This window comes from Vanacampus margaritifer, chromosome 13 (genome assembly GCF_051991255.1).
Source record: "Vanacampus margaritifer isolate UIUO_Vmar chromosome 13, RoL_Vmar_1.0, whole genome shotgun sequence".
Lineage (NCBI taxonomy): Eukaryota > Metazoa > Chordata > Actinopteri > Syngnathiformes > Syngnathidae > Vanacampus > Vanacampus margaritifer.
The window spans coordinates 21803802-21820367 of NC_135444.1; the positions used below are offsets into that span (position 1 = coordinate 21803802).

The window sequence follows — 16566 nt, forward strand, 5'->3', positions numbered from 1 at the left end:
TAGTTTTGTAAAATAAAAAACTAAATTTTTCTAACATTAATTTTTTTTCGTGTAATATCACAACTTCATTCCTGTAAAATACAGGTTTTTTTGCTGTTATTTTACAAGTGATTATTATAAAATTTGGATTCATTGTCTTGAAGTATTGCAACTTTATGTTCCTCCTGTGACTACTCTTAAATGTCTAATTTTGTTCTTGTCATTTTACGACTTTAATAAAATTCTGACTTTTTTTCTTGTGAATTCCATTTTTGTTAAAAAGTTTTTTTTTCCCCCCCTATAAGACTTTGAAATTAAGATGTTGTTTTATAATCTGAAGTTATTCTCCAACAACCTCATGACTTTTTTTTTTTAACAAAATTCAGTTTTTTTTGAATATATATATATTTTTTTAACTTTTTTTCTTGTAAATCCAATTTAATTTAGAATTTAATATAGCAACTTTACTCTTTTAAATTTAAGTTTCTTTGATCCTTCTTTTCTTAAATAACTTCTTAAAATAAATAAATTATAATAAAAATTTAAATAAATAAAATAAATTACTTCTTAAAGTAAATCCGATTTTGTGCTTGACTTTTATTAAAATTTTGACTTTTTTTCCCCCTTGTAATATTTCATCTTAATTCAAATTCTAATTTGTTATTTGCACTCTAAAATCGTTGAGTCAAAAATCTGCTAATCCCTAGAGTCAATTATTTTGTACAAAACAACCCAATTTTGAGGGCTTGGGGGTTGTTTTGCACCGTACAACCCAATTTTTGGTTAGGGTAAATATCTGTCATTTTTTCCTCCTCACTGCTGGCGTTTGCTTTTGCCTTGTGTCATCCAGCGGGCGATCTGCGGTCCCACTCAAACGTGCCGAATTGTATTTATTTACTTTTTGCTTAAGTATGTCTCTCCTAACACGAGGGTCTTCGATGGTGCGTGGAGGGAAAGGCGAGCTCCATTGTTTGAAGCCGGCGGGTCGGCTCGAAAGCCTCGTCGACGCGGTGACTCATCCCCGGCGCTCATTGGAACAAGATGTTGCTTTGGATTCTTTTTTTTTTTTTTTGGAAATGTTTGTGAAATTTCCAGAGAAGAGCTATTAGCATAACGTGCAAACACGCACTACAAGGAAAGTGATGATTACAAATGAGGCAATAACACACTGCGGATTCCAGCGCTTTGCACGCAGCGGACGGTCGTAAAGCCTTTGGAGGTTTGCGGCTTAAGTCATAAAGATTCCGTTGATGTGGATCTTAACGGCTGATGGAGGGGAGAAAAAATAAATTTATGTCTGGTGACTGAAGTAAACTTTGTGGCTTGCTTGTACTCAACACTTGGACACTTTTATATCCTGTACAATATCCGAGGCTTAACATGTCGCACGCGGTTCCCTCAGTTTATCGCGCGTCATCGTTGGCATCCCAATACAGCACAGATTTTTTTTTTTATGTATTTTTTGTCTGTGTATGTATATATGTGTGTTTACTGTCAGTGTTGTTAAGTACATAGCTCTTGTTTAAAGGTTTGGTAGTTACTGTAACGTCACCAGTATGCTAATTTGTTAGCCCATAAATGAGGTTTTGCATTATGTTAGCATTATGCTAGTTTAATTCACATTTGTTTTATTTGTGACTTTTACAGTACAGTGGTACTTCCACTTACGAATGATACAATTAATGATTTTATTTAAGATACGAGCAGTCGCCAGCTGATGTGTCTGTTTTGAGGGAATAAAATAAGTTACGAGCACTAGATGGAGAATTGATGGGCAGATTGTAATCAACCCCCCCCCCCCCCCCCCAAAAAAAAAAGTAATCAAGCTGTTTATTACTACTCCCAGTTAGTTTACTGTAATATTCATTAGAAAGCACAGAATTACATTTTGTGCCACGTAACGCAAGTCTGCTAGCTTGATGCTAATGCACAATACAAATTGCAATAGAGGGCCTTACGAAACTAGCATAAATGTTGCCATGTTCAAGCAGTGGATATTTAAACATACGTAGACCTTGCAGCAACACATTAAGACTAACATAAGAATACTCACAGGCATATATTCTTTATCCTCTGCCTATAACTGCAGATTATATGTTACCGTATATATTATACTGCCCCTTGATGTCAGCACAATAATCGTAATTTTTTTAATGAAATAAAATACTGTACACTGCTGTTTGAACATTTTTGCTGGTGGGCTTGGATTGACATAAAAAAACAGCTTCACTTTTAAACCGTCACTGCACTGCCCATAAAACTGAATTTTGAATGAAATATGTCGTATTTGACAAAATCCTCCATCTTGATTGAGTTCATGTTTGTGTGTTTGCTCTTCACATTCCTCTGCTTCATTTGGCAAACACTCATTCCTCCCTCTCTCTCCCTCTATTATTTCTCTTTTGTGCACAGGCTCCGCAACTCTGTTGCCATGGCGACAGCGGCCCCTCCCTCCCTTTTCCTGCTCTGCTGGCTGCTCCGAACAGCCTGCTCGGCGTTCCCCGAGGAACCCGGCCCTTTAAACTTCATCCCTACCGAAGGTATGGACGTTCTTGCATCTCCCTTTCCGGCGCTGGCAAAAGTATTCACGCTCTGTACTTGAGTAGAAGTACAAAAATAAAAAGTAAAAGGTACTACAGGGTTTTCCCTCAGAAAACTTGGTAAGCCTGGTGGTGGTCAGGCCTGGTAAATTATTAGTCAATGGGGCTCGTGATTTCGATTACTTGTTAACAATTAATTTGACTTATTCACTGTCGGCCCAATTAAAATGGATCGTTGACGTCTATAGCCGTCAATGGCAGTGAACGAGTTAATCTGAAATAATACATTGCTCTCCAATTTTTCAAATAAACACAAGTGAGTACATTAAAAAAAACTTCTCAGCCACACACGTAAGGTGTTGAATAGGGGGCGAGGGCGTACAGGTGGTGCCGGGTTCGCCATGTGTGGGTTGTGAAGGTCAGACACGACAGGGCCTGATCGGGGTCGGGTGTGGAAAGGTGGCGGCTTTCCCACACACATTCTGTGAGCGTCTCTGGAGATGCAGCCCCTTCCGCACTCAGACTCGGAGTCTCCATGTCAGCTCAGCAGTCTCCGGCGAGAACCGGACCCGGATCGATTGCGGTTCAATAGTATTGACTGATGGCTTCCGAGTCTTCTTAAATTATCAATAGCAAATGGGGGAGGCCACAGAGACGGTCAAGCCCTTAGTAGCAGCAGATTTTCCCACACTTCACCAGTCCAGGATGCTAAATAATAGCAAGTAGCAGGGGCGGCGCTACATGGTGGCCAGGCCACTCTCCAGCCACCCCTGGTAGCCAATCACAAGGGGGGATATTTTTCAATACCCCACTTCCCCGCTAGTTGAGATGACTTGTTTGCTCTGTATGTATGTGTTCAAATATTAGTTGCATAAATCTTTATAGTTACCCTGTATCGATGCTTCATTTCATTTAGTGTTAGCATTAAACTAGCGGACTTATGGAAAAAATACATTTGCTTGGTTTTGCACTTGTGTAAATGGGCATTGGAGAGACCCAAATATGCATTCATAAGTAATTAAAAAAAAAAGTATGTATTGTAGATCATGCATACATGATCAAAAGACGTGAGAATGAAGACACATCACGCCATAGAATTGCGATTTCCCAGAATAACGGGAAATTGACATCGCTTGTTAGGAGAGAGAATAATTATCTGTTATCAATTATAATTACAGTAATTTCTGGACTATAAGCCGCTACCCTTTTCACTTGCATTCGACCCTGCGGCTAATACAAAGGTGCGGCTTAGCCATCAGATCACAAGGGGGGCGCACTATAAAGGAACAAAAGCGAGACTATTTGTAGCCCTCATTATGGAAAAGAAAGTAGCGGGAACCCGCTGCGGTGACATTAAAACACCTGCGGCCCACAGGCGGGTGCGGCTTATATGTGTAACAAACTCAAGTATTCCCCAAATTTAGCTGGCGCGGCTTATAGTCAGGTGCCCCTTATAGTCCAGAAATGACATCAGCGCCAATGCTTGGTGTGACGCGTACTTTAAAAAACATGCCAGACAATTGTGTTCATCACAACAGGGTGGGAGAAGGAGTGAGTGTCAGGTATTAAACTTCATCCTTATACTGCTCATAAAAATGACACATTTGGACATGTACAATGTTTAAAAGCAGGTATAGCTTAAAATTCAAGTTAGACAGGAAGAAAACCATGACTGGCAGTGGAGACTATGATGGATCCACGTGAATAAAGATAATTAGGGTAGCAGATGAGCACGAATGGCTAAATATAGACCTGAAGAGGAAATCTGATCAAAGTGGCGTATAAAGAAGTAATGGCGCGGAAGGAGAGCGTCGACGGGAGGATATTGGGCAATAACACACTCATCCGCTCGGACATGAGGTCGTACGTACGTCTGTGGGTGCGTTTATGCAACCGTGAACAAAATCGGGACACCAATGGAAGTCTGCAGTCAAATTTATCAGAAGCAAAATCTACATTCAAATTTGTTCCTTGAAATTTGATTAACTTATCTGATCTTTTCTCTTTGAGGGTTTGTATTTAATCAAACAAAGTGCTTTTCTAATTTGATTTGTAGGAGCAAAACTTGTCATAGTCAAGTTTGACAAAAAAACAAATACAAAACATTTTTTCCTAAAATACATTTTTTAATGTTTTACCACTTTTTATTATTATTTTTTTTTTAGTTTGAACCGCTTCAGCTGCATGATGCTATTTTGTTTGTTTTTTATAGCACGCATGATTTTTTTCCCTAACATTTATTGCATTCTTTTTTTTTTAAATTATACATTTCCCATGAAATATATTCATCGCGGGGGATGCACTTTGTGCATTTGCTTTTGATGAGTATCTGCAAAGATTTACAATTTGGTGACAATCTAAATTGGGATTGTTGGCTGTGGGGAAGATCGTGTGTCGCGGCGAGCGCCATTCTATCTCCTGGATCGCGTTACAAATGACTCCCCGTTTCTCCAAATCGGATGTGGCTCAACATAAATTTTTCCCAAAATGAATGCCAGATTGGGATCAGCAATTATGCGTATGTGTCTTCCGCCTCGTAATAGTGTCAAGACGCTATCCGGTGTTTCTGGGCCGACCGCACCACACGTGGCAGCGACAAGAGCCTCTACACATCCAGAGGGTCATCCAAGTCAACCGAACACTCTACATTGGAGCAAGGTACGGCGCTTTGACGCTTGCAATTTTCCTGACTATATGGATTATTTCTAGTTGTGTTGATTTCCATTGTTCAAGAAGAAACCTTGAGGAGGGACCACAGTTGGAGAACGTTTATAACGCATATTATCTCTTTGACTGCCAGACGTTTTGAGAAAAGGGATGCCGTGGGCGCCAGCCGATTTAAGCATTTTGACTGATCTTTCAAGGTCCACAGAAAATAATGTGTTTGGACTATGGAAACACACATACTACCAAATGAAAGATTGGACTCTCATCTTTCATCAGAAAAAAAAGTTTGTTTCTACCTTATTCCGTTTTTCACTAATCAACAATAGAAAATGGTTAGTTTCACCTCTGTTTTGAAACAAACGTCTTTTAACGTCTTTGGCACTCCTCCCTAGGGTTTTACTAAACGTTATTTAACGTTTTTGGCAGTCAAAGAGTTATGGTGCTATACCAAAGTCATTTTGATGAGATGAAGTAATGGTCCACCTCAGATTCAGTCATCGCCAACTAGCTTCAAGCGGGAGAGGATGGAGTAAGAAAGGAGAAGCGGCAGTAAAACAGGCCAACGTAGTTGAACTAAATGCAAGAGTATAAAAAGAAGTTTGAAGGCCTAAAATGTTTAACTGTTCTCCTGGTCAATAAACGGTTTAAGAGTGTACCGGCGTCTGCCCAAAGGTACGAAAATAAGCTGGTGGTCGCTAGCTTCTGCTACTCCAATCACCGCTAGTCTTGAAAGATTCACACCAGTGGTCCGTCGACAGTACTGTCGCAAAGTAAACACTAGGGATGGTCGACTTCTGGCTACTTATTTCAAGGTAGCAGGTACTCGCGAACGTGGCCAATAAAATAAGTTTTACAACCGTATATTTTGATTGGGACTTTTTTGGGGCCACTGGATTGCATCATTTCATTTTATTTATTTAACTCTTTGACTGCCAAAAACGTTAAATAACGTTTCGTAAAATCCTATGGAGGAGTGCCAAAGACGTTAAAAGACGTTTTTTTCAAAACAGGTGAAACTAACCATTTTCTATTGTTGATTACTCAAAAACGGAATAAGGTAGAAACAAACTTTTTTTTTCTGATGGAAGATGAGAGTTCAATCTTGTTTTGGCAGTATGTGTGTTTCCATAGTCCAAACACATAATTTTCTATGGACCTTGAAAGATCAATCAAAATGCTTAAAATTGGCTGGCACCCACGGCATCCCTTTTCTGAAAACGTCTGGCAGTCAAAGAGTTATTTAAATTGATTTTATTGTGTGTTCTATACAAAATATGTATTTTTATCAATAAATAGAAACAAGAAAAAAAAAACTTCCATTAATTTTATGCAATTTTAAGGAAAATGCCGTATTGGTCTGAAAAAAAAAAAGTGTTTTCAAACATCCCTACTGAAAATATAATAGTGATGGTGGAAACAAAATCCATTTTTCCAAAAGAGCACATACCGTATGTGCCATTAATCTGAGGAACAGAAACGTCAGTTAACTCAGCAATACTCTCAATGACCAAGTTAACGATATGTGAAGTTTTCATCAAGTCTGTTTTTGGAATCAACTTACCTTAAAATTTAAATTCCGCACCGACCGTATTTGAAATGTCTCCTTTTCAAGGGATGGACCTCCTCTTTTCAACTCTGCCCTGGTCATAGTTTGTTTACTGGTGGCGACATACAACGGAAGTACGTGTGATGTCACCATGCGGTGACAAGATCGCCAATGTTATAGTAAAAAAGAAAGCGAAAAATTTATTATGCAACATAAAATCCCGACATGACATCAGAGTCATTGGAAATAGTTTTTGTGTGAAGTCATCCCAACTAATAATGTCAAATGTCTGTTGGCCGATAACTCTTAATGTGTGACTAGAACAAGACAAGAGCTCCGCGGTCCCGTTTTGTCCGCCGGTCGTGATGAATTTGCTGATCCCGGACGCCCCCAAAACAGGCCTGCTCAGCTGCATTAGCTTTCGCCTCTTCAACCTCTTTTGTCGCTCCCTGGAGGCGCTCAGCAGCCGACCTCAAACCCCCGAGATTTACTGCACATGTTTTCCAAATTCTAATTTAGCTCGGAACGTGCTAAAAAATCAAGCAAACGGCCATCCCGGCATGTGGTGCTGGTTATTGTCTGTCGTTGCGCTTTCCAATAAGGGGAACCAGGAAATGACCCAATCGCTGGCCCCCAGATGCTCCGACCTCACCACTGAGAAGCAAAGTAGTAAATATATCAAAGTGTGTGTGCTTGTTCCAGCCGTTCTGTCTGCGCTGAGAGGACGCGTAAGCACTTGCGTGCACGTCGGCTGGTAATAAAAAAAAAAGTACGGCTCCTGTGGTCGGCGGGTCATCGTTAAAAATACAGATGACCATAGAAACGGTTTCGAAACTTGGAATTTGAGATGATTTGTTGCAGAAAATATGTCCTGAATAGTCAAAATAGTAGCCAGGACCTCAACTGGCGTCCAGACAAAATCAAGAAGTGCTCGCTCGCCTCTCAGTCTGCATTTCTGCTGTGACATATCGAATACTGCTTCTACTGTTGAAAAATGTGTCGGATGTTAAAAATTCCCTTTTATGTTGGTGACTTTACACCTTATTTGCTGTTCATAAATTCACCTTTTCAGTTTAGTCCACATCAACAATCAGGGATTATCTAACATTAATGTGCTTTGTTCAAAAAAATTTACAGCACAAATATAGATGTATTTCCAGATATATCATTTGATTTCAACTTCGTATGAATAGTCATCATTAGAGTGAAGTCAAAGTGCCGCAAATCTCCAGGTGTGCTCACGTGCTTGAATGACACATTAAAGCCCTTTTCACACTGCACTGACGGTGTGAAAGAGTCGCATGGCAACACGAACACGGCGACGGCAACCCGGGGTTGCCAATGTGCCCATATTTGGAAGCTCTTGCGGATTTGCTCATTTTACAAACTTGGATTTGCCGCGTGCCACCCGGCAACGCACCATTCCGTCGTGCCTGCCCCTCACCACATAACTCTTTGACTGCCAGACGTTTTCAGAAAAGGGATGCCGTGGGTGCCAGCCAATTTTAAGCATTTTGACTGATCTTTCAAGGTCCATAGAAAATTATGTGTTTGGACTATGGAAACACACATACTGCCAAAACAAGATTGAACTCTCATCTTCCATCAGAAAAAAAAAGTTTGTTTCTACCTTATTCCGTTTTTGAGTAATCAACAATAGAAAATGGTTAGTTTCACCTGTTTTGAAAAAAACGTCTTTTAACGTCTTTGGCACTCCTCAATAGGATTTTACGAAACGTTATTTAACGTTTTTGGCAGTCAAAGAGATACACAATGAATGGCTTTGCCTGCTAAATGCAGTGTGAAAATGGCTTAAGTGTACAAACAAGAGTTGACATTCAGCCTGTATGCTAACATGGCTAACAAGTGCACAGTCGCCATGTCAGTTAGCTTCATTTTGTATTTACGGACTACTTTGAGTAACTTTTGCCTACTAAGTGACACGTGTGATGCAACTTCACGTGAAATCTACTCATTGTCCAATTTAACAACCTTCATTTTTTATGATTTCTAAAAAAAAATAATAATTTGGGGCCAGTATTGGAGCTGATGCTTCAGTTAAGCATGTCTTGCTAACGGCTAACTCGATGGCTAGCGCCACAGTTTGCCCCTATTTATGTTGGCCAAGCTGTATACCTCGTCAAATAAACAAACAGATCATAATTTGTCGTCATTTATTGACGTGAACAAATAAACGGTGCTCGTAAAACTGTTATATAAAAGCATGGTCACATTTGAGACGGAATCAACCGTATCACACCTGTGCTAGTACACAGTACAACTTCACTCCCTCTCGCGCGCGATTGCTTAAATGTCCAGAAATGTTCTTGAAACGCGAGAGGTTATCCGATATGGGATGTCTGAGCCGGGGCTGATGCTCGTAAAAATGCTAACCACCAGAACGTTATATGAGCACGAGAGAACGGGGATTTATGCTACCGCAAGGAAGCCTATATAAGTTTAATGAGGCTAGCAGTGTTTGCGGCTACCTGACAGGCGGCGATAGCTTTGCAAAGAAACACATCGGCGTGTAAATGCGGAAGCCGGCGTGGCGGGGGGGGGGGGGGGGGGGGGGTAGGGGGTGACAGCGTTTTGAAAATAACTAGCTTGCGCGATGGCAGCTACGACTGCAGCCGAGCGTACACCTTGATAAGGCGCCCCGCGCGCGCTCCTAAATCCCGTCACCATTAGCATAGCTGCTTCTCAGAGTGCAAAACGGCCGTAAATCCCTCGGCCCCGAGCACCTGCTGAGTGCACACACCTCTCCTGAGACGCTTGCCGTCGTCTCCAAATCAAAGTATTAAAGCAGCTTGGAGTCAGCAGCTCGCTGGGTTAAGCCCCGCGTCACTGCTGCAGAGTCACTTTTCAGCCTGCACGTCGATCCCAAGGGCTCAGACACATGAAGATTTCTTTTTGGGGTGTTTATTCCCAACATGTATAAAGTTTTTTTTTTTTTTTAACTAACTGCTGTTATAAGCACACTTATGAGGGAAAGAAGAAAAACAAACTGAATTGAGTTGCAAACTTCATCACGCAAGAAATACGGTATCACGCAGTTGGAGGCTTTTCCACAAATAACTCTTTGACTGCCAGACGTTTTCAGAAAAGGGATGCCGTGGGTGCCAGCAGATTTAAGCATTTTTGACTGATCTTTCAAGGTCCACAGAAAATTATGTGTTTGGACTATGGAAACACACATACTACCAAATGAAAGATCGGACTCTCATCTTTCATCAGAAAAAAAAGTTTGTTTCTACCTTATTCCGTTTTTCAGTAATCAACAATAGAAAATGGTTAGTTTCACCTCTGTTTTGAAAAAAAAACGTCTTTTAACGTCTTTGGCACTCCTCCATAGGATTTTACTAAACGTTATTTAACGTTTCTGGCAGTCAAAGAGATAACAAGCGATTTTATCTTTTTTTTATCAAGCTTTGCAGCTTGTGCATTAATGCGTGTAAAGGAGCTGATTCGTTGCCTTCATCAGCCCACACACACACGAGAGGTGACCAGAAATTGTGGGCAGGTTCGAATGCCTCAGGGCAGACAGACAGGTCAGCGCAGTTTTGCTTTTTGTGCTGCAGGAGAAAGTGGACACAGGTGGGCATCCACTCTGAAACAATTCTGAGATATATATATATATATATATATATATATTAGGGACATTCAATTGTCCAAATCTTCAGAATTTCAGCCTCTCGACTATGAATATTCTTTGATATCTTTCGATAAAAGCGGACGGATTATCGTTTTGTCGAATCAAATTTGACACTGGCAAACATCTGCTTTTCCTTTGAAGAACCATGATCAACATTTTTGCCTATTTTCTGACACACCAAACTAGTAATCAAATCCTAAAAAAAAAAAAAAAAAGAGTGCATTTTCGGCACATCTATAACATTTACTTGTTAATTTAGTCTTTCGAAAGTAGATTGAAAGGAAAATCTAAACCTTTACGGGTATATCCGGTGGCAAGATCCTTCTTTTCAGTTCAGATCAGTTGATTCAAAAACAGATGTGGAAATTCAGGGACTTTTTTTTTTTTTTTTTAAATGAATAGTGCGTTATAAAGCTGACATTTGCTAGCCAAGCAAACATTTTTTACATACCTGCGACAAAGCGCCTTCCACAAACCTGACAATTTGTTTCCTAATCTTTTCCCTTTGAAATTCATACTCCATCATCCACTTCTATTCCATGTAACCAAAAACAATTTTATTATTGTGAGCAGCAGGCGCCTCTTTATCAGTAAAAGTGTGACAGCAGCTGCCATACTTAGTCGGAGATCCTCATATAACGAAACCTCTCTCCTACCTTACCAGTATTTTTTTTTGAAAAAAAAAAACTATAAAAACAACTCGTTCCGAAATTCTAAAAGTAAAGACCTCAAGGGTGTTGCAACGTAGTACCGTGAACACTGAAAAACCACAAACTCTGCTTTGTAAACTTTCCTAAAGGTCCTTCAAAATATATTCGCGCAAAAGACGGCGCCAGTTTGGCTGGGAGAGAAAACGGCAACGTTCCAAATCGCAACACCGGCCGAGCGAGAAGAAGAAGACGCGTGACTTAACTGCGTTGGCTGAAGAGCTCTTGACCCCCCCCCCGAGCCCGTGATATTTGGAAAACCAGAAGGTGAAAGTTCACCAGCTGGTAACGGGTGAAAATGGATGTTTCTCTTGGGTAAAAAAAAAAGGTGCCGGGGCATTCGTGAAATAATAGCTCGGGCGCGTGCAAATCCGACTCCCCGTATGGAAATTTACGCGCAAGACCAAAGGCGACGAAAAAAGACCGTTGATTTGTGGCTTTTAAGAACTAACGCTGTTTAGGTTGAGGCGCCAATGTGAGGAGTTACGAGCCATTCAAGGCCATGCGCACCTCCTGAAACATAAATAGCAATAAAATGCCGACACATTTCACACATCCTCAATCTTAGCCTTGTACCACATGCGGGACCCGCGCCGTCTTTGTATCATTCAAACAGGCTGGCGTCATCGAAAGAAGAAGACAAAAGCTGCGGCGCCATTTCTCGTTAATCTTCTCTCGGAATCTCGTTTCGACGCTTTTTCCATGCCAGACACTTTGACTGCAAGGTTCTGTTGCTAGCTACTATTTATTAGCAGGCGATGATACAAATCGTTCAGCGGCGCTAACAACACAGTTGTGCGAAGGCGAGGATCGCGCTGGCGGATTCCTCTTCAAGGTGAGTCCTTCAAACGGTCATCAAACTTTAATGCCAGCCGGTGCCAACTTTGGACGGCATAGACAAAAACCTGCCGCAATTAAGCCTCATCCATCTGGCAAGATCAGGATTCCCCAACTTTTAGTGAGCCAAGGCACGTTTTTTTATTTTAGATGTGTTCGCGACATTGAGGGCCTTCAAAGCTACTGCCATGAAGGACTTACTTGATGTCACCTTGGAATTCATTTTTTAAAATTTACCATTAACTTTCTAGAAAGTCTCCTTCTCTTTATCATTGTAATCCCTTCATACTAACGATGTCGCCCTAAAAAAGAAAGTGGTCAGACGAATATGTGCAATAAGAATTTGCATGTATGGCGTTCCATAGGGTTCAGTTGTGGGGCCTCTGCTGTTTTCATTGTATCTGCCGCCCATGGATTTCACCTTTAGTACGACGGGGCCACGTATAAATTATATATTTTTTCTTTTTTTTTTTCCCAGGAGAGCTCAGTATTGTTCATTCGATTTGACATCATCATTGCTCTCCTTTTTTTAAAAAAACAACTAAATAAATAAAAAATTAATAAATGTTTTTTTTTTTATATATATATATATACATATATATACATATACACACATATATATATATATATATATATATATATATATATATATATATATATATATATTTATTTATTTTTTCTTTTGGAGGTTGGGGTAATATTCCGAGAATAAACTCAGAAATATACGGAAAAAATATATATATATATTTGCGACATTATGAAGTTGCAATTTTCACAAATTCACAAATTTATGATAAATAGTCACAGATATGTGACATTATGAAGTGGCGAGAAAAAACTTCCCAAATTTACAAGAAAACGTGACTATTTTCAACATTATAAAGTGGAAAATTTGCGAGAAAAAAACTCCCAAATTTACAAATAAACTTGCAGATTAGTGACATTATAAAGTGGCAAATTTGCAAGAAAAAAACTCACAAATTTACAAGAAAACGTGACTATTTTCAACATTATAAAGTGGAAAATTTGCAAGAAAAAAACTCACAAATTTACAAGAAAACATGGCTATTTTCAACATTACAAAGTGGAAAATTTGCGAGAAAAAACTCCCAAATTTACAAATAAACTTGCAGATTAGTGACATTATAAAGTGGCAAATTTGCGAGCAAAAAACTCCCAAATTTACAAATAAACTTGCAGATTAGTGACATTATAAAGTGGCAAATTTGCAAGAAAAAAACTCACAAATTTACAAGAAAACGTGACAATTTTCAACATTATAAAGTGGAAAATTTGCAAGAAAAAAACCTCACAAATTTACAAGAAAACATGGCTATTTTCAACATTACAAAGTGGAAAATTTGCGAGAAAAAACTCCCAAATTTACAAATAAACTTGCAGATTAGTGACATTATAAAGTGGCAAATTTGCAAGAAAAAAACTCCCAAATTTACAAGAAAACGTGACTATTTTCAACATTACAAAGTGGAAAATTTGCAAGAAAAAAACTCCCAAATTTACAAATAAACTTGCAGATTAGTGACATTATAAAGTGGCAAATTTGCAAGAAAAAAACTCACAAATTTACAAGAAAACGTGACTATTTTCAAAATTACAAAGTGGAAAATTTGCGAGAAAAAAACTCCCAAATTTACAAATAAACTTGCAGATTAGTGACATTATAAAGTGGCAAATTTGCAAGAAAAAAACTCCCAAATTTACAAGAAAACGTGACTATTTTCAACATTACAAAGTGGGAAAATTTGCGAGAAAAAAACTCACAAATTTACAAGAAAACGTGACTATTTTCAACATTACAAAGTGAAAAATTTGCGAGAAAAAAGCTCCCAAATTTACAAAAAAACTTGCAGATTAGTGACATAAAGTGACAAATTTGCGGGAAAAAAAACACTCACAAATTGACAAAAAAATGCGAATATTTTCAACATTACAAAGTGGTAAATTTGCGAGACAAAAATCCCAAATTCACAAAAAATAAACTTGCACATTTATGAAGTCATAAAGTGGCAAATTTGTGAGAAAAAAAGTTTGCTTCTGTGAACGCGCATAAGAAACTGCTGGGGTTCAGCACCTCCAACCAGGTTCAGAACCGCTGTTTTAAAGCCACTCCGACAGGAAGTAGGACGGCGGGTTGAGATGACGCAAAATGCAACGCAAGCTCTCCCTCTGTCAAGTGAGACCATTCGGCGCAGATGGAAGGCAAAGATGGATCAAAGATGGGATCAATGGCGCTCCAAGAACATGCCGATGCACAGATTAGCCAACGCGGAGCTCGGCCATTTGTCGCAACGCACGCTTCAGCGTTGAGGATTTTTTTCACAGGAATATCCAACGTGACTGAGAAATATCTGAAAATTAGCATAAAGGGGGGGGGGGGGAGGTTGTTGTGGGGGTTGGAACAGCATAACAATGATCGCACGTGCCGTGTGCAGACGGCGTGTGGGCGCGTGTGCAATTATCAGCGCAACAACTTGATTTAAGCAGCATTAATTCAATTTCATTTTTTTTGCCCCTTTTAAATAAAACTCACTTGCTTAATATTGAAGGAATTTTAAGGCAGCGGATGAGTTCAGTGAGTGCAGAGAAAGCCAAAGCATGTACAGTATTTATAGTATCTATTCATTGTAGCAGTCTGACATCCTATGAAAGACCTGGACTAAAAGCTGTGGTCATTCATTTCTGCGCCAAAATTAAAATGTTTTTAAAAAAAAAAAAAAAAAAAAAAAAAAAAGGAGAGCAATGATGATGACATGTCAAATGAACAATACTGAGCTCTCCAGAAAAAAAATAAAATAAAAAAAAAATTAAAATGGAGTTACCATTTTAATTTTAGCGCAGAAATGAATTGAATACAGAAGTAGAGTGCCTCAGTGTCCACACGAGTGCGCGCATGTCGCGGAGAAGAGGTGGAAAAGCAAGATAACAAATATTTTTTAAAGATCCGATGTGTGACGGTCAGCACGGGTACGAACGGGGCTTCACTGCTGGTTTGGCGGCTTTAGAGTGCCTTGTTGTTTTCGGTGCAGGCTTTAAGCAGATCAATCTCGGCAGCTCCAACGTCGTCATGTGTAGGAATCGGAAAAATGATGACGATGAAGTCCATTTTTGCAAGTCATAGCTGTGAAATTTGAGTGACAGTTGACAGTCGAGGGGGTGTGGCTTCATTGCATTTGACAGACAGATTTTTCACAATTTTGAAGCCTATTATATACTTGCTTTTTTTTTTTTTTATCATTTAACAGTATTATTAATAACACTTTTTCATGTGATGCATCCAATTTAGAGGACATTTATTTTCAATTTACAGGGACTTTAAGTGTACTAAGTTTAGCCTGTGTCGGTAGGGTGAGTTTTTAGGATGTATATATTTTTTTCCTCCAAAATCAAATCTGTGTCGTATTCTAAGATGAGTGATATATCAAACTTTTCTGGGACCCTAGTTTGTGGTATATTTACAATTTAAACTAGGCTTTACATGATCAGGGTTTTGGGGCTGATAAAAAACAAAAACAAGCAATCTAGCCAATCTATTTATGCAACTTGTTTATTTACTGTTACAGTCAAATTCATCCATTGAGACCAGCCCGGCCAACAAATAGCCAAAATGGGTGTATAATTGCTGCCCGTTGAATTGTATTGGGAAAAATATTAACAATTAAACTAAAACAATTGAATACAGTGCATGCAAAACCCAAAATTATTTATTAAAAAAATTGGAATAAAAGAAAATAATCCGACTGCATTGCTGAGAAATCTTGTATTATTAACTATGGCTTCCAATCAAATCTCTGTAAAGTCTCATTTAAATAAAAAATTATTTTTTTTTGCATCAGAGCTTCTTCCCTATCCCTCTCCCTAAAATGGAGGATTATTGAAATTGGGACAAATGGAAAAGCTGTTTCCAATCACTGTATTCAAATGTTTCTGCCGTGCACGACATACTGGAGCCCTCCGGCTTGAAATTTATATTACATGAGTCCAAGCAAGCGCAGATATTAAATTGAATTTATTCTGGAAATGTTGACAGCAATAAGCCGCTTGGACATGATCCAACACAAAAAGAGAAGAAAAGTAAAAAAAAAAAAAAAAAAAGTTTAGCTTGGCCCACGCCGTCCCGAGCCAGCAATAAAACGGCCGGTTGTGCCGCGCTCATCGCCGCCTCGCGCTTGACTTTTGTTGCTGGCTGACCCGCCACGCCGCTTCTCCGCAGGGATGACCTTTTCCGCGTGGAACTGGACATCGCCACCGCCGATGAGATGTTCTACAGCAAGGTGAGCGCCTCCCCGGGCCGGGATGCGCCGCGCTGGCCCGCACCGCTCGCGCCGCCCCGGGAATTTCTAACGGCCTTCCGATGTTGCGGAAAGGCGAAAACGTTTGACCCCTTTTTTGTGCGTGCAGAAACGAACATGGGAGTCCAACAAGAACGACATCAGGATCTGCAGGATGAAGGGCAAACATGAGGTGAGACTTTTCTGTGAAGTTGTGCTGAGAAGTTTATAAATATGAATGTCATGTTCACGTTGGGCTTTTTTTAAAATGATTTATTAGAGCTGTGTTTTTCCAGGGTGGAATGATTACGCAACATATACAAAAGCATCTCATTAAAAGGGAACA

General features: G+C 39.5%; 1 protein-coding gene across 2 annotated transcripts in view; it reads left to right on the forward strand.

Moving 5' to 3' along the window:
- sema6bb (sema domain, transmembrane domain (TM), and cytoplasmic domain, (semaphorin) 6Bb) overlaps positions 1-16566 on the forward strand; it is a 170323-nt gene that overhangs the window by 84097 nt on the left and 69660 nt on the right. For both annotated transcript variants that reach the window (XM_077583867.1, XM_077583868.1), the window contains exons 3-6: positions 2392-2519; positions 5063-5177; positions 16163-16223; positions 16351-16413. In XM_077583867.1, coding sequence (XP_077439993.1) covers positions 2411-2519; positions 5063-5177; positions 16163-16223; positions 16351-16413 — 348 coding nt within the window. In that variant the 5' untranslated portion in view covers positions 2392-2410. The remainder of the gene's footprint in view (positions 1-2391; positions 2520-5062; positions 5178-16162; positions 16224-16350; positions 16414-16566) is intronic.